The following is a 22,368-nucleotide window of genomic DNA, read 5'->3' as shown; positions in this document are numbered from 1 at the left end:
AATAAATTCATCTTCAGCCACTTCTCCGGGGTAGGGTCGTGGAAGCAGCAAGCTAAGTAGGGCACTCCAGATGTCCCTCTCCCCAGCAACGCCCTCCAACTCCTCCTGGGGGATCCCAAGGTGTTCCCAGGCCAGATTGGACATGTAGTCCTTCCAGCAAGTTCTGGGTCTACCCCGGGGTCTCCTCCCAGTTGGCTGTGCCTGGAAAACCTCCAAAAGTAGGCGCACAGGAGGCATCCAAATCAGATGCCTGAATCACCTCAACTGGCTCCTTTCAACGCGGAGCAGCGGCTCTACTCCGAGCTCCCTCCGGATATCTGAGCTCCTCACCCTATCTCTAAGGCTGAGCTCTGACACCCTACGGAGGAAACTCATTTCAGCCGCTTGTAGCCACGATCTCACCCCTTCAGTCACTACCCAAAGCTCATGACCATAGGTGAGGGTTGGAATGAAGATTGACTGGTAAATTGAGAGCTTTGCCTTCCAATTTCCTTCCAATTACTTTCCAATTATATTTAATCCATTATAATTGATTGCTTTCCAATTATATCATTTGGCTATGGTATATGATGACATATGTTTCTAAATCAACACAGCAATATCCAGGACTTAATTTCCCATACCAAATATACAACAATGAGTGTCCGGGTAGCGTAGCGGTCTATTCCGTTGCCTACCAACATGGGGATCTCCGGTTCGATCCCTGTGTTACTTCCGGCTTGGTCAGGCGTCCCTACAGACACAACTGGCCGTATCTGCGGGTGGGAAGCCGGATGTGGGTATGTGTCCTGGTCGCTCCACTAGCCTCTGGTCGGTTGGGGCACCTGTTCAAGGGGGAGGGGGAACCGGGGGGAATAGCGTGATCCTCCCATGTGCTACTTCCCCCTGGTGAAACTCCTCACTGTCAGGGGGACAGAAGCAGCTGGTGACTCCACATGTATCGGAGGAGGTATTTAGTAGTCTGCAGCCCTCCCTGGATCAGCAGAGGGGGTAGAGCAGTGACTGGGATGGCTCAGAAGAGTGGGGTAATTGGCCAGGTGCAATTGGGGAGAAAAATAAAAAACTAAAAACAAATATACTACATTGTTTCTTAAATTTATAGCTGACAGTAGCCTCACATCCATAACGTCCTTGACCTAACAGTCTCAAAAGTCAAGCTAGTAAATTTCAAACTACAATCTACTCTAATCCGATGTTACAAAATACTATCCCACATTACAAGAGCAACTATCCCAATCATTTTAAACAAAATATCCCAACTGGACAGTTCCTACACATCAAACATAACTGCTCAACTTTGGAGGATCTCATCACTGTACGTGGTCATGAAAAGAATGCTTTTCCGACAGGGGATATCCCAATGATCTAACCAACAAGGCTTTGATTCAAGCCAAGGAAACGCCGAGAGAAAATCTATTGAGAGCCTAAAAAGGCATATGAGAGGCAATACATGAGAGTCCGGACTGTTTTGTAACCAATTATAACCACTCAGCTAATCAAATCAATCAGATCCAACTGAAACATTGGTCAGTTTTGCAAATGGCACTCATGCTCAAAAAAAAAAAATCAATTTATGCAACTCCGTCTGCATAAAATGGGGTTCATAATTCTGAAATGATATTAATGACAATAGTAATAATTAAAATATCAAGTTAAAATGTAATATTGATTTTTTAAAAACAATGCATGCCAAATGGTGCCAGTGGAAGGACTTTCATTTTTATCAGAGAAAGTGTATGAGCCACATAGTCAAATATGTAGTTTCATGTAAGATAAACAGAAATAGCATACATAATTTTGAGGGACAATGGAGCCTTGTAAATCCCTGCTTGTCAGAAGTGATGTCTGTGGTGTTCCACTCACCTTGCCCTGTCCTTTCATCAGCACTATATTGGAGATAATAGACGGTTGGGCCAGTCGCCATGGCGATTCCACTTGAACGGTGCTTAGGGAACGAGCTGATTTTTTCACTATTTGGTATTCCTAAAAAGGAAAGGAAAAATAAGGGAAAATGAAGAACTTTATACATAAAACAAGTATAAATTCAAGGCTGTGACTTTTGAACGTTTTTAACATACACCTGTCAATAAATTCAGATTGAAGATTGTGTTTTCATGTCAATTCCAAACTCTGGTAGATTTGGCAGTGTAACTTGTCTCAGCAGCTGATCGAGTGGGCTAATCCTACTGTGTTCCTATCAAGAAGATCTAAGCATTAGCCTCTAAATAACACAATTTGCAAATGCAGCCTTGCCATCGTCATCCTGGCAGTCAAGGGTAGCGAGGAAAAAAGCTGTGGTAATGTTCTGTGTGGGTTAATGTGTCAGTCTTCACTATCTTTGTAGGGACTATTTAAAGACTTAACAAAAGCAGAGAATATCAGCCTTCTCAGACTGGATTCACACCTTAGAAACGGGTAGAAGGTATATGGTAGAAGGTAGAAACACCTTAGAAACAGGTAGAAGGTATAAGGTAGAAACACCTTAGAAACACGTAAAAGGTAGAATGTTGAAACACATTAGAAACAGGTAAAAGGTAGACGGTAGAAACACCTTAGAAACAGAGAGAAGGTAGAAGGTAGAAACACCTTAGAAACAGAGAGAAGGTAGAAGGTAGAAATACCTTAGAAACTAGGATAAAAATATTTGAATTTTTTTTGGGGGGGGGCGGATATGTTTTTTAATCGTGCACTTATATGTGGTATATTTTCGGGAATTTTCGATTCATTTTTTTTCACTGATGACTGTCGCAACTGCCGTTCTGCATGGGTTAGCAGTTAGTTTAGCCTGCCCCGCTTCCGCGTCCTGTCAGACCGCCCTCAGCTTTCCTCCTCGGACACAGCTCCAGGCAGGGGCCATGGTCCCCAGGCCCACCGGACGAAGCAGACCAAGCTCTCCCAGCCAATCCAGCGCCAGCTCTCCCAGCCAGACACCCTCAACACACCTCCCTGCACTCCTCACGATGACATCAAAAACACCACAGTCAACGTTAGGTGAGGCTGCCGCCAGACCGCCACTGGGCTAACTGCCAGTCTGAATGGGCCAGCAGTTAGCTTAGCCTGCCCGCTCTCTCAGCCGATCCAGTGCCAGCTCTCCCAGCCATCAAACGAAGACAAAACTGAGACGCAGACGTGGACAAAGATACTGCATGGACAGTACTGGGTGAGGCCTCCACAAATGTGAATTCGCGCCGCCATCTTCCGGCAACGGCATTGGGTGAGGCCGCTGCAAACACGAATTCGCGCAGCCATCGTGGGAAGATGTGAAACACTTATCAACAGAGAGGTGAAACTATTGAGACACGGACCTAAACCAGTCTCTCCCCAACAAATCAATCAATCAAGTTCAATCAAGTTGCATTTTATATAGCGCTTTTCTAGCTGCAACAGCCACTCAAAGCGCTATACATTTCTGGTCAAATCTGAATTTCAGACACCTGTTACAATAGAAATCACTTATTTTGAGGTCTTGTTTTAGTCTTCTATTTTTTATCTCTGGTATTGTTTAACTTTGTTTTAATGAACAAGCTGTTGAGCCCTCTCTCTCAAGATCTCTCTCTCTCTCCCTCTCTCTCAAGATCTCTCTCTCAAAAGATCTCTCTCTCTCTCTCTTTCATAAGATCTCTCTCTCTCTCAAGATCGCTCTCTCTCTCTCATAAGGTCTCTCTCAAGAGCTCTCACCTGCTGTTGTTGTCTGTGTCTCTATGTTGCAGAGCCCAGGCTGTTGCATGGATTTGCCACAGTTACAAACTACACCACTTATCAATATTTACCTCACTGGCAAAAGACTACTGGCAACATATACGTTTAATGTCAATACACAATTAGGGCATAAATGTCTCTGCCACCGTCTTAAAAAATTCCTTGTACTGCAAGCACAAATACAGAAAATAATGCAGCATCAAACATTATGTGACTACCATTAGTCTTTCAGATATCCAATTAACATGGTTTGCTCCATTAACAACACTTTCACAAAACACAAACAAAAGTAAAACTGTCAACTCTTGCAGGCAGTAATTAAAGTATCAAATCAAAACCAAAACAAAATTGAAGCTTTTGGGCCAGTGGTTAGCACTGTTGCCTCACAGCAAGAAGGTCCTGGGTTCAAACCCCAGATGATCCCAGGTCCTTTCTATGTGGAGTTTGCATGGTCTCCCCATGTCTGTGTGGGTTTCCTGCGGATGCTCCTGTTTCCTCCAACCATCAAAAAGACATGCATTTTAGGGTTAATACTCCTGCCTGTGCCCCTGAGCAAGGCAATAGGAAAAACAAACTGGAGCTGGGGCCTCATGTATCAGTCGTTACTATGGGCAAATTTATTCTTACACACCCATGGGATTTTTTTTTAAGTTTGTCTCAGAAACCAATGTAGAACCTTGTTAACCCCTGAATTTAGACACCTATTGGCTAACACTGATATTGTTGCAGGCCTGGGTGATTGCTCGTTGCAAGAGGTAGACAATATACACTCACTGGCCACTTTATTAGGTACACCTTGCTAGTACCGGGTTGGACCCCCTTTTGCCTTCAGAACTGCCTTAATCCTTCGTGGCATAGATTCAACAAGGTACTGGAAACATTCCTCGAGAGTTTGGTCCATATTGACATGATAGCATCACGCAGTTGCTGCAGATTTGTCAGCTGCACATCCATGATGCGAATCTCCCGGTCCACCACATCCCAAAGGTGCTCTATTGGATTGAGATCTGGTGACTGTGGAGGCCATTTGAGTACAGTGAACTCATTGTCATGTTCAAGAAACCAGTCTGAGATGATTCGAGCTTTATGACATGGCGCGTTATCCTGCTGGAAGTAGCCATCAGAAGATGGGAACACTGTGGTCATAAAGGGATGGACATGGTCAGCAACAATACTCAGGTAGGCTGTGGCGTTGACACGATGCTCAATTGGTACAAAGGGGCCCAAAGTGTGCCAAGAAAATATCCCCCACACCATTACACCACCACCAGCAGCCTGAACCGTTGATACAAGGCAGGATGGATCCATGCTTTCATGTTGTTGACGCCAAATTCTGACCCTACCATCCGAATGTCGCAGCAGAAATCGAGACTGATCAGACCAGGCAACGTTTTTCCAATCTTCTATTGTCCAATTTTGGTGAGCCTGTGCGAATTGTAGCCTTCGTTTACTGTTCTTAGCTGACAGGAGTGGCATCCGGTGTGGTCTTCTGCTGCTGTAGCCCATCTGCCTCAAGGTTCGACGTGTTGTGCGTTCAGAGATGCTCTTCTGCATACCTCGGTTGTAATGAGTGGTTATTTGAGTTACTGTTGCCTTTCTGTCAGCTCGAACCAGTCTGACCATTCTCCTCTGACCTCTGGCATCAACAAGGCATTTTCGCCCACAGAACTGCCGCTCACTGGATATTTTCTCTTTTTCGGACCATTCTCTGTAAACCCTAGAGATGGTTGTGCATGAAAATCCCAGTAGATCAGCAGTTTCTGAAATACTCAGACCAGCCCGTCTGGCACTAACCATGCCACGTTCAAAGTCACTTAAATCACCTTTCTTCCCCATTCTGATGCTCGGTTTGAACTGCAGCAGATCGTCTTGACCATGTCTACATGCCTAAATGCATTGAGTTGCTGCCATGCGATTGGCTGATTAGAAATTTGTGTTAACGAGCAGTTGGACAGGTGTGCCTAATAAAGTGGCCGGAAAGTGTATGTTAGGAGGAAGGAATTACAAATAACCATCATGCTTTGCTACTGACTGTTAGACAACTTGAGGGCTAAAAAATTCCATGTTGACCAGAGACTGTCCCTTTAAGACGGTGGGTTCAGGGGATTGTGGGTAGACGTGGGGTTGAGGTGTTTGTGGTTGTGAGCTAACATGTCGAGCAGCCCAAATTTATGATTGTGAACTGTATACTTGAAGTTTGGTGGAGGAAATAAACGACCCCATGGCTGTGTGGTCAAAATGAGAAGTGGTCTCATCTCCTTTCTGTCATCCTCCACATTGGTGACCCTGACAGGAGCCGTGGAAAACGAAGTGGCTAACGCTCTCGCTCAAACTGCCCAACTTTTGGGAGACGGCTGCAGCAGCATGGTTCACTCACAGAGGCCCAGTTTGCTATTAGAAACATCACCTTGGAAGACACCAGGTACTACTACATTGTGGCGGCACTCGGAACATCTATGGCATCATGGATATTGGGCCTGCTGCAAGTTCCACCAGCACGGCACAAGTACGGCATGATTAAGAGACACTTGCTGCAGGCTTTTGAGCTATCAGAGGTGGGGCGGGCGGACTAGGAGTTTTCACTGCAAGGCTTGGGAAACAGCAAGCCATCGTAAATAATGGACAAGATGCTGACTATGCTGGGTTCGTGCGACCCCCGCCTCCCTATTCGGCGAGCTGTTCCTCCGTTAGCTCCCCTCACACGTCCGTGCTGCTTTGGCTAGCTCCGAGTTGTCCACCACCAGCAACTTTCGGGAGTTGGCCGCAGAGGCTGACAGGATTCTTCTGGCCAGCTGACAGCAGTGTCCAGCCACTCTGCTGCCTGCCCACGCTCTTCTACAACCACCGGTTGAGGCTGCGGGCATTGCCGCGGCAGCAGTTTGTTGTTGGCAGTAGGACTCAGGGGGACTGTGTTTCTACCATGCTAAGTTTGGAGTCAAAGCCAATCAATGCCGTGCACCACGCTGCTTCAGAGGAGCGGGAAAAGCCAGCGCTCAGTAGTAGCCCTGAGCGTTGGCCAGGAAGGCAGGCTGCTGTTTATTCAGGACACCATCTCCGGGCGGCGGTTGTTAGTTGATTTGGGTGTGCAGTGGATCTTCCTGCCTGCGACAACAGTGGACGCAATGGCCGGCGGATTCGCCCCCCCCCCCCCCATGGATGCTGCCAATGGCACCTCCATCTGCATCTATGGCACGAGGTATGTGAAGGTGGGTTTTGGCAGTCAGCGGTTCAGCTGGGACTTTGTGATGGTGAAGGTGCCTATTCCCCTCCTAAGCGTGGCTTTACTGCATGTTTTTTGACTGTTGGTGGATGTTAAAAACCGCCGCTTGATTGACGCTGTCTCCTTCTGCTCCTACCCATATATGCTGGGGGAAGCGGGTCCCATCAGCCTGTCCAAAATGCTCGCTAGCTGGGATGAGTTTCAGCGTCTGCTCACTGAGTTTCCAGACCTCACAATGCCCATCTTCTCATCAACAGTCACTAAGCATGGAGTGGAACACTACATCACCACCACTGGCCCCCCAGTATACGCCTGCGCACAGTGCCTCCCAGGGAGGAGTTTGCCAACATGGAGCACCTCGGCATCATGCGCCATCCCTACAGCCCATGGGCCTCCACCCTGCATATGGTTATGAAGGCTAACGGTGGCTGGCACCCATGTGGTGATAACTGCCGCCTCAACAACATCACGATGCCAGACCACTACCCTGTCCTGCACATCCAAGACTTCTCTGTCAGGAAGAGAATCTGGCATAAAATCTTTACCAAATCAAATATGCCGTTCACATGTCACATATACATACCAGATCGGTCGAGGCCCGCCCGGGTTACCAACAACCACCACCAGTACTGTTGGCCAGTAGGGTGCTGGTGGAAACTATGCTACTGTTGAGTGAAGGAGAGGGAGAAGGCATGTTAAGAGGCAGTGTGAGAGGAGGAAGGGTAGGAGTGTGGAGGTGACAGTCAGAACTTTGAATGTTGGCACTATGACTGGTAAAGGGAGAGAGCTGGCTGGTATGATGGAGAGAAGAAAGGTAGATGTACTGTGTGTGCAAGAGACCAGGTAGAAGGGGAGTAAGGCCAGGAGCATCGGAGGTGGGTTCAAACTCTTCTACCGTGTTGTGAATGGGAGGAGAAATGGGGTAGGGATAATCCTGAAGGAAGAGTATGTCAAGAGTGTGAAGGTGAAGAGACAGAGTGAAGAGTATGAAGCTGTAGATCGAAGATGTGATGATGAATGTTGTCAGCGCATATTCCCCGCAAGTTGGGTGTGAGATGGAAGTGAAAGAAGTATTCTGGAGTGAGTTGGATAAATGGTGGCGAGTGTACCCAAGGAGAACAGTGGTGATTGGGGCAGACTTCAATGGGCATGTTGGTGAAGGCACTGGAGGTGATAAGGGGGTGATAGGTAGGTATGGTGTCAAGGAGAGGAAGGTGGAAGGACAGATGGCAGACTTTGCAAAAAGGATGGAAATTGCTGTGGTGAATACGTCTTTTGTCATGCCTTGCTGATATCTCTGCATTGATGAAAGAACACCACCTTCAGCGTGAACTATCTAAGACTGAGCTCCTTATCATCCCAGCCAGTCCATCTTTACAACAACAGATTAATATCCTGCTCAGATCAACCCAACTAATGCCCACACATTCTGCCCCGAAACCTGGGTGTCATGATTGATGACCAGCTAACCTTTAAGGTTCACATGGCCTCGATTGCTTGGTCGTGTCGATTGACCCTGTACAACATCAGGAAAATTAGACCCTACCTGCCTAAGTGTGCAGCACAACTACTGGTACAGGCTCTTGTTATATTGCGCATTGACTACTGCAACTCCTTACTGGCAGGTCTCCCTGCATGCACTTTAAAACCTCTGAAAATGATCCAGAATGCGGCAGCACGTCTGGTCTTCAACCATTCAAATCAGCACGTCACTCCGCTGTTCATATCCCTACACTGGCTCCCAGTTGCTGCCCGCATCAAATTCAAAATGTTAATACTCGCTTACAAAACAGCAACTAAAACAGCTCCCTCCTACCTGAACTCCCTCATTCAGGTCTACACTCAGTCCTGTTTGCTACGCTCTGCCAATGAAAGGTGCCTGGCACTTCTGCCACAAAGGGGCCCTAAGTCACTAGCCAGACTCTTCTCTTCTGTAGTACTCTGGTAGTGGAACGAGTTACCAAACTCCATTCAAACTCCACCGTTGAGTCCCTCTCCATCTTTAAGAAGAAGCTAAAGACCCAACTCTTTCACGAACACCTCCACACCCGATGGTATTAATAAAAATAAATAAAAATCACTTCTCTGCACCCCATATGCATTGCGTTTGTTCACTGCTGTTGACACCTATCTCCTGTCGGACATGAACATAGTTTTTGGCACTTACTTGCATTGTCGATTCCTGACTAGATCCTTGCTTATATTGTATCAACTCTCAGATGTACGTCGCTTTGGATAAAAGCATCTGATAAATGAAATTGTAACGCTGTAAGAAGAGGGCAGAACACATGGTGACGTGTAAGAGTGGAGGAAACAGGTCGACAATCAGGAGGCGCAATCTGAAAGAGATTGGAGACTGCAAGGTGGTGACAGGGGAGCACATAACTAGAAAGCATCGGATGGTGGTCTGTAGGATGACTTTGGAGATCAAGAAGAGGAAGAGAGTGAAGGCAGAACCAAGAATCAATGGAAGCAGCCAAAAGTAGTAGTAGTAGCTGGTTTAGCAGCCAAACGTGCACCACTGAGCGGCATGTCTTTGAATCATCATTCCATATAATATCACTGTATATAGAAAAAGAAATAATTTGCAAAAAAGATTTTTTTTATATAAAAATGAGAGTAGGCTGACCACATTTCTGTTTATATAGACAAAGTTTAGAGAGAAACAAAGCAGAAGAGGCACAGAGATGAATTATCCTGAAAGAATCTAGCCTAATGCAAATTTAGCTCAAGAGGCAGCAGACACAACTGTCAATTTCTGACTAGAGAATTAAGTTAAACACAGGCAGTTGTTCACTGACCTGTCGTACACCAGCAGGGTCCAATTGTTGTGGCAAAGAGTGCTTCCGTCGACCATGTACCAGCTTCTCTGCCATGTCACAGCCTGTCATACCGTTCTCAACAATCAGCTCATCATCCTCACCCACCGACTCTAGTCGACTGCCCCCCCCTAATCCAGAACACATAATTACTTTGCAATAAGACAATTCATTTTGAATCTCAGAATAAAAATGCAAACAGCACTTGATCTATCTCCTGTGATAAAGAAGCAAGCTGAGAAACTACCCTTAGTTTAAACTAAAAACATCTTTTTTTAAAATGATCAATTCAATTAATTTAGAGTAGACCAACCTTAACAATCAATGTCAGTAACACCAGCAAAAATAATCCTCTTTCACACGTGTATGTAACATCTTTTTGTGCCCTCCACTAACCTTGAGACCGACTGTGCAATTTCACAGATGAGGGGCTGTGGCAATTTCCTTTAGAACCCTCTATCAACCCTTGGTCTTCCACCTTCTCCTGGTCAGTGAGCTGCACAGTGAAAGAGAGACACTGAAGCGGTCATCACTTTGAAAGTATTTTTGGTAACTCTTGGGATCAAATCTTGACATTTCTTGGAAGAAACACACCATGTAAAAGTGTTTATAACCTCCTTTCATGAATAATAACATCTAGATCATGACAAAAAAGGTAAAGGATGAGTTCAAAGTTGGCATTACACATTAAAAATGTCTTTATGCATGCTCAATAATCCAGGTAAGGAAATCACAGAACATTGTATCAGTTCATCTGGACACAACGTCTATTGAGAGAAACCTTTCATCACTCATCTAAGCGACCTCTTCCCCCACCGGAAGGGTGGGGGAGTTACAAGGCAGAAAATTTGGGAACCAAGCTAACATCAGCTATTTACATGTTTATTTTATTCAAATTTTCTCACAAAGCATACATGCTGTTATGCTCGCGCACCAGAACCAGACCCGTGTGAAGTAATACTTGGGGTAGTATTGGTAAAGGATCAATGACCACACCGGGTTATAGAACTCAGGTTTAATAGTGGCTCAGTAGGCAGACGTAATAACAATACATGGTAGTGGCGTAACCATAATAACAGCCCGGGTAGTACATAACACCTAGTGTAGCTCCAGTGGATATACACAACATTATATCACTACATCCCCCCTGTTTAGCTGGAATGTCCTGCTGGCTTCAAACAATGTAAATAAAGCATCCTTGACAGAACTGCATGCAATAACATACATTCGAATAACACTTGTCAGAATTGTGCAGAATGTAACGTCTGATCAATTAGTGTAAACATCACTATGTAGCAGTCAACTAGTGCATTTAACAACACTTCTCAATCTTTTCAGTATCAAAATACTCAAGAACATTCGGTTATATAAACCAACATATCACACAATTCCAATGTGGTACAATCATTGATCAACATTGTACAGTCATTACAGAGGTTGCCTTCTCTTTTTTTTCTTTTTTTTAAGACAACACAACTCAGAATTGTCCATCTCACAAAACAATAAACATATTCAGAGTCCTCCTTTTGTGTGTGATTGTCTCTACTCATAGTCCTTGTAGTGAGCTGGTTTGGAAACAGCTCTTCCATATCTTGTGCGTACTGTCTTGTGTGTTTCACAGGTTTAGCTGGAAGAAGTTCCAGCTGCATGAGTATCCTGTTGAGGTTCTGTGAAGCGGGTTCTTGCGCTCCTCAGTGCATGGGGAGGTGAATTTCCCGCAGGTGGCTCCTAACACGTCTGAGTTTGTTCCCATTTGATGTTTGCACAATGTAGCTCCTTGGCTCATCGCACTTTTGTACGATGGTGGCTGGATACCAAGTCCCTTTTTCCTTGTTTAAGACAGATACGTGCTGTCCGGGCACGAGTGGAGGTAGTTCTCTGCCGCTGCTGCGGTCATGTTGTTCCTTCATGTCTGCTGTTCTCTGCTTCAGGTGGAGTCGGTTTTCCTCCTTGCCTGGGTCGCCTCAACTCGGCAGCAGGGTGGTGACTGGCCTTCCAAAGATCAGTTCTGCTGGTGATGGTAGTTTACTGTCGATGGGTGTTGCTCTGACCTGTTGTAAGGCCACTTGTATGTTACCTCCTTGTCTCATGGTTTTCTTCACAATGGATTTGATGTGTCGCACATGCCTCTCAATGAATCCATTGCTTTTTGGATAGTGGGGTGAGCTTGTCACGTGCCTGATTCCCCAGTCAGCCATGAATTTCTGGAATGCGTGCCCTGTGTACTGGGGTCCATTATCTGTAAGTATCTCGTCTGGCCTTCCAAAAAGAGACATGTACATTTCCATTTTTTGTGCAACTGCCCGGCTGGACACAGGCATGGGCATTTCATCCACTAGAGGGAACTTAGAATATCTGTCCACAATCAGTAAATACTGATGTCCATCGATCTCGAATAGATCAGAAGCTAGGGATTGCCATGGTTTTGATGGTGTGTTGTGTGGGTTGACAGGTTGCTTTGGATTTGCATCCTGATGTTCCACACATACGCTACATGACCTGCAGACTCTTTCGATGTCATCGTTCATTCTGATCCAGTAGACACTTTCTCTCGCCAGTCGCCATGTCTTTTCGATGCCCTGGTGTCCTACATGCAGCTGTTCCCAAGTATAGAATCAGTCATGGAGTCTGGGATGAGCACCTGTCTGCCTTTGAATATGACTCCTGCTTCAACTGCAAGCTCATCTCTGAATGACCAGTACTCACGTAGTTGTCTTGGTAGATCTTTGATGTTGTCTGGCTATCCCTGGTGGATCAGCTCTTTCAGTGCATTGAGTCTGGGGTCGTTGGTGGTTTCCGTGCGGAGTGTGTGCTGTTTCTGGGGAGAGAAGTTTATCACTGCAACAGCGACCATCTCTGGATCCTCGACTTCTGCCTCTATTCCATCAATGCGCTCGTCCAGCTCGATGTTGCTGTTGTTCTCAGGGTTGGGTAGTCGGCTGAGAGTGTCTGCCAGGACCATCTGGTTTCCTGGTCGATACGTGACCTCGTAGTTGTATCCTTGTGTTTTTATTAGCATTCGCTGAAGCCGTGGCAGGGCGGCATGCAGTGGCTTTGTGCATATGGTAACGAGGGGTTTGTGGTCTGTAACTACAATGAATGACTTCCCATACAGGTAGGTATGGTATCGCTGCATTATAGACTATGGCCAGTACTATGGATCATAGTACTTCAGGCAGTCATGTTCGGTGATAACTGATTTCAGGTCCTCAAAGCTCTTTTGGTGGTCAGTGTCCCATGTCCAACGCACATCACTTTTCAGCAGCGCCCTCAGTGTGTGTGCTTTGTCTGCGAACTTTGGGATGTAGGGCGACAGGTAGGTCAGCATCTCCAAGAATCTGCTCAGTTCATCTTTGTTCTGGGGTGTCGGCATTTTCTGGATGTCCCTGATTTTGGCTGGGTCAGGTTTGATACCTTTGTCTGTGTATAGGTTGCCAAAGAATGAGATGCTTGTCTGTTTGATTGTGCACTTGTCACTGTTGAACACAATACCTGTCTTGGCTGCTCTCTCTATCAGGTTGGTCAGGTTCCTGTCATGCTCCTCTTCGCTCGCTCCGTAGACTGCGATATCATCGGCTATGCTGACAACACCGTTGAGCCCCTCCCAGATTTGGTCCATCTTTGCCTGGAAGAGATCTTGAGAGACACTGAGACCAAATGGCAAACGTTTCCAGCAGTATCTACTAAATGGAGTTCGGAATGTGGTTAGCAGTTGTGACTCTTCCTCAAGGTGTATTGACCAATATCCAGCTTTTGCGTCAAGTTTGCTAAATATTTTTGCATTTGCAAACTTCGGGTTCAGTTCCTCCACTGTAGGAATCTTGTGTGGGCATCTCCTAAGGCTGGCATTAAGCTTTTGGGGGTCTAAGCATATACGAAGGGAACCGTCTTTCTTTGTGCTGTATGCCAGACTCGAGCACCAGTCTGTGTGCTGTTCTACTTTTCTTAACACATCTTGTTCGACTACGTTATTCAGTTCATCTTTCAGTTTGTCTTTGATGTGAATGCTGCACTTACGTGGTGGGTCTATGAATGGTTCAGCATCCTTTTTCAGGAAGAGCTTTGTCACAACCCCTCTCCCTTGACGCCTGCTCACTCCTCCTCCTCCTTCACTCTGGCACACCTGTCCATGGTTTCAATCAACACACCTGCTGGCCATCAAGCAATCACCCTCACCTTTAAGAAGCCTCCACTGTGGACCAGTCTTTGCTGAAACGTAGCCATTCATAGGTTGTTGCCTAAAGGTTATTGCACGTCCAGTCCTAGCCTGCATTCTCTGATGTTCATAGTTTTTGCATTTTTGCCTGCCTGTCTGATTTTTTGCTCTCTGCTCTCCGGGACTTCAGCCTGCCAGTCTCCCTGCCACTGAGCCAACTCCTGCTCTACTCCTGGGATCTGCCACTTCTATAAAGACTTGATTTCTTCCTTACTTGGTTGTCCTGTCTGCTTTTGGGTCTTTCCAGATACGTGACAAGCTTGGCCTTTCCACTGAAGTTGCCAATTTTGTCAAACTGGTCTGGGTATGTTCTCTTTAGGTCTGCACTGTTAGATATGGTCATTTTGGGTTTTGTCTGTCTTGTGTTGACTTTTTCCTGGTTTGCATTTCCTTTCTCGGTCACTGCATCTACATTGACAGTCACTAGGTTTAACAGTTCACATGTTGGCAGCCCAACTATGGCATCCTATGGAAGAAACCTAGGACATGACTGCTCACATTACATGCATGTTACAATGTAACATGCATGTAATGTGAGCAGTCAACATGTAACCTCATCAACAGACTTCCAAGGCTTCGTTTGACCAAAAAGATGAAAACAGATGAAGAAAGGAGAGAACAAATTCCAGATATGTTTAAAATGTGCTTGGTAAATAAAGAGATTTTTCTTCTACTTAAATCAAAGACACAGAGGCATATTGAGGATGGAACGTATCCATTATCTGTTATGAGGATAACTTTTACCTCTAATATCAGAGTCTCACTGATTAACTGTCTCTGCAAGTTAGGGGTAGAGGGTAACACCTCCTCCCCAAAGAGCAAACACCGACAGCCTCATATCCCACCCCAAAATCAAAAAGCTTTAACAACTGCTGTCCTTACCACATCGTTGGTTGGTTTGGATATCTCTGTGGTCTCCTCATCTCCAAGGAAAGTTGCGGCATCAGTAGTATTGCTCTGAGAGAGAGCTGATGAGGAACTACACGTACTCACCAGATCAGGCAGGCTGGTGGATGGGTAGCATTGGAAGTCCACCTCCAACTCATCCTAGTGAAAAAAAGGGACATGAGAACATGTTTGTAGTGGAAAGAACTGTTTTTGTAGAAAAGATGCAAAAGATAAACATGATGTGTATATGGATTTGCTTGAGAAAGAAAAGAAGGCGCATTATACACGTGGATGTGGCTGCAGCTGCATGTGAAAGACACATATCTTCCTTCTGTAAATATATCTAAATTTTCAACACCAAAGAGGTGCCATATGCAGTCAACAAGCTGTATGCCTGTATGTGTCTGAAGGGGCAAGAAAAAGGAAATCCAGAGATGGATTGTGAGCATGTTATTTGACTTGTGTCTGAAGGAAATCACATGTCCTCACAAGCCCATTATGATTTGTCCTCTGACCGCTACGCTACCCTATCCGGGTGATATGGCGGTCTATTCTGTTGCCTACCAACACAGGGATTGCCGGTTCGAATCCCTGTGTTACTTCCGGCTTGGTCGGGCATCCCTACAGACACAATTGGCCGTGTCTGCGGGTGGGAAGCCAGATGTGGGTATGTGTCGTGGTCACTGCACTAGCACGTCCTCTGGTTGGTCGGGGCGGCTGTTCAGGGGGGAGGGGGAACTGGGGGGGAATAGCGTGATCCTCCCACGTGCTACGTCCCCCTGGTGAAACTCCTTACTAACTGTCAGTTGAAAAGAAGCAGCTAGCGACTCCACATGTATTGGAGGAGGCATGTGGTAGTCTGCAGCCCTCCTCGGATTGGTAGAGGGGGTGGAGCAACAACTGGGATGGCTCGGAAGAGTGGAGAATTGGCCTAGTACAATTGGGGGAAAAAAGAGGGGATAAGCAAAAGAAAAAAAGAATTGTCCTCTTCAATTTTTCCGATCAGGCTTCAAAAAGCAACGCAACACAAGATGCACTGTGTTAGTTTACTTAGAATGGTGGTTCTTAATCTGTTCTTAGGGATCCCTGTTGCTTGTAGTTTTCTATTCTGTTAGGTACCAGGTGGTTATTTAGGTTAACCTGTTGTGACAGGTCTTGAAATCCCTAATTAGATGGCTGGGATACATAACTGAATGGAAAAATGGAGTGCATCATTCCTTCCAGTTTCCAAAATACAGACATCAGGGAAATGAAAATATGGAAATATTACAGCAAACTTAAAGCAAAAATTGTATGTATTCACATAGCAGAGTTGGCATATAGGCTATGGGGCAATTTTTGCTATCTTTAATACCAATATAATGCATCAAAAAGAAATATGAACTGCTCTCATTTGCCCTCTCTGGTGAAAAACAGCCACTCTCGATCCTCTCTCGATTTAGCAGAGCACTCAGGCTCTATGCAGTCCCCAACCAAGTTAGTCTAATAAGAAAATACTGTAAGGCTTTAGCTTGTGTGGCTTTGTTGTTCACCAGTTTGTTTGAGTCAACTTGTGAATAACTTGTGATATACCCGAGCTTTTTCTGTCAGGGGCAAGGCCCTTCAAAATATGATAAAATACTACTTGGAATAATTTTAATTTTTCTTTCATTTAGTGTCCTTACTGTCATGCCACAGTTAACAACAACAACAAAAACAATAATACAAATAATAACTATTAGAAAGAATAAAGTGTAATTTTGGTGTCTCTGGCTTTTCCTTAGCTTAGTGATGGACTGGCGGCCTGTCCAGGGTGTCTCCCCGCCTGCCGCCCAATGACTGCTGGGATACGCTAAAGCATCTCAGCAACTCTTGAGCAGGATAAGCGGTTTGGATAATGAATGGATGGATGGAAGAACGCATTGTGTCTGCTATAATAATATCACATTGAAATTCTCTGACACTAAATATGGTGTACCTCAGGGCTCAGTTGTTGGCCCTCTACTTTCCTCTCTTTTTATTTCACCTCTTGGCCAAATTATATGCAGTCATGGAATAAATTTCCACTGCTATGTAGATGCTTTTCAGCTGTATGTACCTATAAGGGCTGATGATCATACTCAAATGAGTACTTTGGAGGCCCGCTTGGCTGCTGTGAAAAATTGGATGTCACTAAATTCCCTATTTTTAAATTTGGATAAAACTGAGATGCTGGTCATTGGCCCTGTTAGACACAGACACCAATTTGATCAAGAAACACAATAACAATCAACAACTCTGTGATTTCAAAGTGTGGCAGCCAAAAATATTTGTGTTACATTTGATCCCAGCCTTTCCTTTGATAAGCACATTAAAGAAATCAGCAAGACTGCCTTTTTTCACTTATGTAACATATAGCTAAAATTCAGTCTTTCCTGTCCATGGCTGATGCAGAGACTCTAATACATGCATCTATTTCATCCAGACTTGATTACTGTAATGCTATGTTTTCAAGTCTGCCACAGGCTAGTTCTAAAAGTCTTCAGATGCTTAAAACTGCTGCAGCTAGAATCCTAACTTAAACTAGAAAATTTGAATTTTTGAAAAACTAGAAAATTGAATATTACACAAATTCTTTCCTCCCTTCTCTGGCTTCCTATCCATGTAAGATCAGATTTCAAGGTACTTCTCCTGACTTATAAAATCCTAAATGGGCTTGTTCCATCATACTTGTCTGATCTCCTTAAACCGTACATACCAACTTGAGTGCTCCGCTCCAAAATTACAGGGCTCCTGTGTGTACCCAAAGATAAAAAGAAGTCAGCTGGTGGCAGAGCCTTTCCCTAATGGGCCCCTTTCTTGTGGAATGACCTGCCTACTTCCGTCAAATGATAAAAATCTGTTGAGTTCTTTAAATCCAAACTTAAAACTAATCTTTTTTGCCTTATCCTACAATTAGTTGCCTTTAAATTGAATACTTTACAACCTGTACTGCATGGTGGGTTGGTTCCGCTGACAAGAGTATAGAGTATAGATTATTGACTAATTATTGACCGGAGGGTGTGCTACAATTATCTGGGCATCACACTGCTCAGCCTCCCTGGGAAAGTCTATTCTAGGGTGCTGGAAGTCTCTGACCGACTGTCAAACCTCGGCTCCAGGAGGAACAATGCGGATTCCGTCCTGGCCGTGGAACAACATAACAACTCTTTACGCTTGTGGAAGTGCTGAGGGAGTTTGACCAGCCAGTCTATATGTGTTTTGTGGACTTGGAGAAGGCTTATGACCGTGTACCATGGGGCACTCTGTGGGGGGTACTGTGGGAGTATGGGGTACCCGGTTCGACTTCACCCTCACCTACCGCCCGGGCACCAAGAACGTCAGGGCAGACGCCCTCTCCCGTCTGTTTCCCGAGGGGTCCCCTGACGCCCCAGACACCATCCTTCCCCCGGCCCGGGTGGTGGGTGTCGTCACCTGGGCCATTGAATCGGTGGTGAGAAGGGCCCAGCGCGCCCATCCCGACCCAGGCAATGGACCCCGGAACCGGCTATTTGTGCCTCCCTCTGTCCGGCCCCAGGTGCTGGAGTGGGGCCACTCCAGCCATCTTGCCTGCCACCCCGGTGTCTACCGAACGGCGGCCTTCATCCGCAGGGGTTTCTGGTGGCCCACCATGGAGGCAGACACCAGAGAGTTCGTGGCAGCCTGCACCACCTGCGCCCGCAGCAAGGCTCTCCATCGCCCTCCAGCAGGTCTCCTGCGCCCCCTTCCTGTCCCCGGCCGACCTTGGTCCCACATTGCCTTGGACTTTGTAACTGGCCTTCCCGTGTCCCAAGGCAATGACACCATTCTGACCATTGTTGACCGGTTTTCCAAGGCCGTCCACTTTGTTGCCCTCACCAAACTCGCCTCAGCAGCCGAGACGGCGGACCTTCTCGTCTCCCACGTCGTCCGACCCCATGGGATTCCCCTGGACATTGTCTCTGACCGTGGTCCCCAGTTTACTTCTAAGGTATGGCAGGCCTTCTGTAAGGGGATTGGGGCCACGGTCAGCCTCTCCTCCGGGTATCACCCCCAGACCAATGGGCAGGCAGAGCGGGCCAATCAAGCCCTGGAGGCGGCTTTGCATTGCGTTACCACCAGCAACCCCGCCTCCTGGAGCAAGTACCTGCCCTGGGTGGAGTACTCGCTCAACTCCATGGAGAGTTCGGCTACCGGTTTGTCCCCCTTCGAGTGTTCTCTTGGCTATCAACCCCCTCTGTTCCCCCGTCAGGAGTTGGAGGTGGCGGTCCCATCCACGAGGGCCCATCTCCGCCGATGTCGGTGCGTTTGGAAGACCGCCCGGGCCGCTATGTTGCGAGCTACAGAGCGGGCCCGGCGCAGCGCCAACCGGCGGAGAGTGCCGGCTCCAGCTTATCGACCTGGCCAGAAGGTATGGCTCCTGGCCCGGGACCTGCCCTTCCCTACCCTCAACCGGAAGCTGGCTCCCCGCTACGTCGGTCCCTACACCATCGACCGCATCGTCAACCCTTCGGCGGTGCGTCTCCATCTCCCTACCTCACTCAAGATCCATCCCGTCTTCCATGTCTCGCGCCTCAAACCGGTAGCCACCAGCCCCCTGTCTCCCCCTGTCCAAGCTCCTCCACCCCCCAGGGTCCTCGACGGTGGTGACATGGTCTGGGATGTCGACCAGCTGCTCACCGTACGCCGCCGGGGGCGTGGGTACCAAAACCTGGTGGACTGGGTTGGCTATGGGCCCGAGGACCGCAACTGGGTTCCCCGGTCCTACCTGGCCGACCCCGCACTCCTGGAGGAGTTCTATCGGGCCAACGCCATCGGACGGTCGCCCGGTGTCTCCCGTAGGAGGGGGGGTCCTGTTGTGGTTACACCGCCCCGAGCTGCCTCCCCGGCACGTTCAAGCCACTCCCCCAGCTCGGACGTGCCGGAAACATCCGAGCGCTCGGCTCGCGCTCTGAGGAGACGAGCGCTGCACTGCACCAGGTGTTTGCCATCATCCATTAGGCACACCTGTGGCAATCAAGCAGCCTTCTACAAGAAGCCTCCCAGAACGTCTCTCAGTGCTTCGACGTACTGAACCCTGCGGTAAAGTTCTGACAAGCCCTCCAGCGTTCTTTGCATTCTGTTTATTCCCCAGTGTCTTATCTTCGTGTCTCTGTTTCCTCCCAAGACTCTCCCTCCGCGATTTCCACGGCTCCCCGCGTCTCCCTCGTCCCCAGCGACCTTCACGTTTCTCCCCGGACCTCTCCTGCGATCTCCCCCCTTGTCCCTCTATCTGGACCCCTCCTTTCGGACTCGACTTCCCGGATCTCGGACCTGGACTTTCTCGGACAACCCCTCTTGGATCACGGACTGGACTTTCTCGCCAGGTGCACGCACATTTTTTCAACACCTCCTGGTCATTTACATACCGCACCACACATTGGCTAAAAACACTCACACATAGTTATACACGCAAACCACGGGACACCACACATAGTTTATTCACACATCCCACTAACAGAACGCCTTTTTTTCACCATACATTTCCCTCCCACAATAAAACCTCCCTTTGTAGATTTTGAAGTCATCTCGTGTCTGTCTGTCTTGGGTTTCACCACACGGGTCAGGTTCTGGTGCGCGAGCATAACAATATAGCCTACAATTATAAACATCAATTAGTACTTTCAAGTAAACTGTTCTACTCTGATAATAATTTCTGTCCTATATTAATGGCTCTGATTGATTTAACCTTCTTTCTCTGAGCAATTCTTCCCTCTTTGCAGAATCAGAGCGATAATTTTCCCTGTATTTTATTGTTCTATCTGCTCTCTGACAAAAGTAAATAAAAGTTGTTATGCACTGCACATTGATAGGGGAATTGTCTGAAAGGAAATGACTTATAATGTATAATAACCAGGGTATTAAAATCTTACTAAAAACATTGGTGCCTATTTGGGTAACTGAATGCAAAGTCGTTTAATTAACACAGCTATTCCAGCATCCCCGTGACCCTGACAGCAGAATAAGCGGTTCGGATAATGGATGGATTGCAATACCATCTATATACTATGGTGTGAGTAATCATACAGTGTGACACACAAAATATTGATAACCTGACAATCTCATTAGAACTGTGCAGAAATGTTTCCTTGAGAACTTAATGTCTATGACATTACTGTGCATTCAAATTGATTCTCTTTATGATGCTTCAGGATTCCAGACAAACATGTGTAACACATTTTCTTGCACTGAATTCCACACTCATGACAGCAGCAGATGGAAGTTGGGATTTTTTTCCCCTAAAAACCTTCTCCAGCACAACACTTTAAGGTAAACACAATATTTGTGAATAACTTTCTCTTTTTATTGTAATAATAATAATAATAACAACAATAATAATAGTTTGAGTTTGTATAGCGCTTTTCATCTGCAGAGACAGATCTCAAAGCACTTCGAAAAAGCATTTGGTTCAATATGGCACATTGGTTTATTTTACAAACTACTTCAAAGTGGCATAGGGGGTAAAACATATGACTTAATAAAACCCATGTTTACAAACATGTGCAGCATCAAGACTGGACACAAGAGAACATTTATTTCTCAAGAACGTGGGGTGAGACAAGGTTGCTGTTTATCGCCTGCCCTGTTCAATATAAAGTATTTTAAGTACATGTTTTTAGATTGAGGTTGATAATGAATTAAACAGCCATATTGCATAGTATACACTTGTTTATTTCTGATTCTTCTCTTTGCATGTGCCACAGATAAATTCAAAGCCCAGGGGGAAAAAAAACACTCACCCTGCTGGAAACAACCAGCTGTACCAGGCCAGTGGTAGAACGGAGTATTTCCACAGCCTCTTGATGAGAAAGACCCACAAGAGATTGACCATTAATCATCAGCAGCTCATCTCCAGCATGTAGACGACCATCCCTGCAGCACACAACAGAGCACACAACTTTAAAACAGCTCCAATTAACACACACACACACACACACACACACACACACACACACACACACACACACACACACACACACACACACACACACACACACACACACACACATACATATATATATACTCACTTTCAGTCAGGGAGCACAAAGGGTCAACTTCAAACCTATAAGGATTTAAAAGCTTGTAACAAGTAATCCCAGTATGCCAACCCCCAATATAATTTGGGGAACAGAGTATTAGACCTTTTCCAAATTACAAAATTACCAAACTCCTGTTACCCTTGGATTATTGTTGAGAGGGTAAAAATGAGGTACACGTATGTAGCAGTACTATTATCAGTATTGTTCCTTCTGAATCTGAAGCTTGACAAGAGCAAGACTTTCCTTTCTAGCTCCCTAGCATATTCTTGTCCTGAGAAGGTAGAAACACTTTATCAGCCAAGTACATTTTACACATAGTCAGAAATTACTCATCTACATTAAACCCATCTTAACTAGTAGGAGTACCCAAGGACCAGCGCCAGATCAAGAGCCAGAGCCTTGGTCTACAGCACTGGTGGGATTATGTCCCTAACATGCATGCCTGTCTTTGGTGTGGGATGAAGCTGGAGC

At 46.2% G+C, this 22,368-nt stretch overlaps 1 protein-coding gene across 1 annotated transcript in view; it reads right to left on the bottom strand.

Annotated features, from left to right (window-relative positions):
• The window catches only part of pdzd2 (PDZ domain containing 2), a 114,151-nt gene that overhangs the window by 63,700 nt on the left and 28,083 nt on the right, over positions 1-22,368 (bottom strand). The window contains 5 exon segments of the mRNA XM_056279160.1: positions 1,864-1,983; positions 9,721-9,869; positions 10,135-10,234; positions 14,837-15,001; positions 21,598-21,730. Coding sequence (XP_056135135.1) covers positions 1,864-1,983; positions 9,721-9,869; positions 10,135-10,234; positions 14,837-15,001; positions 21,598-21,730 — 667 coding nt within the window.

Source organism: Lampris incognitus, chromosome 1 (genome assembly GCF_029633865.1).
Source record: "Lampris incognitus isolate fLamInc1 chromosome 1, fLamInc1.hap2, whole genome shotgun sequence".
Classification (NCBI taxonomy): domain Eukaryota; kingdom Metazoa; phylum Chordata; class Actinopteri; order Lampriformes; family Lampridae; genus Lampris; species Lampris incognitus.
This window is presented reverse-complemented; position numbering and strand designations above follow the sequence as displayed.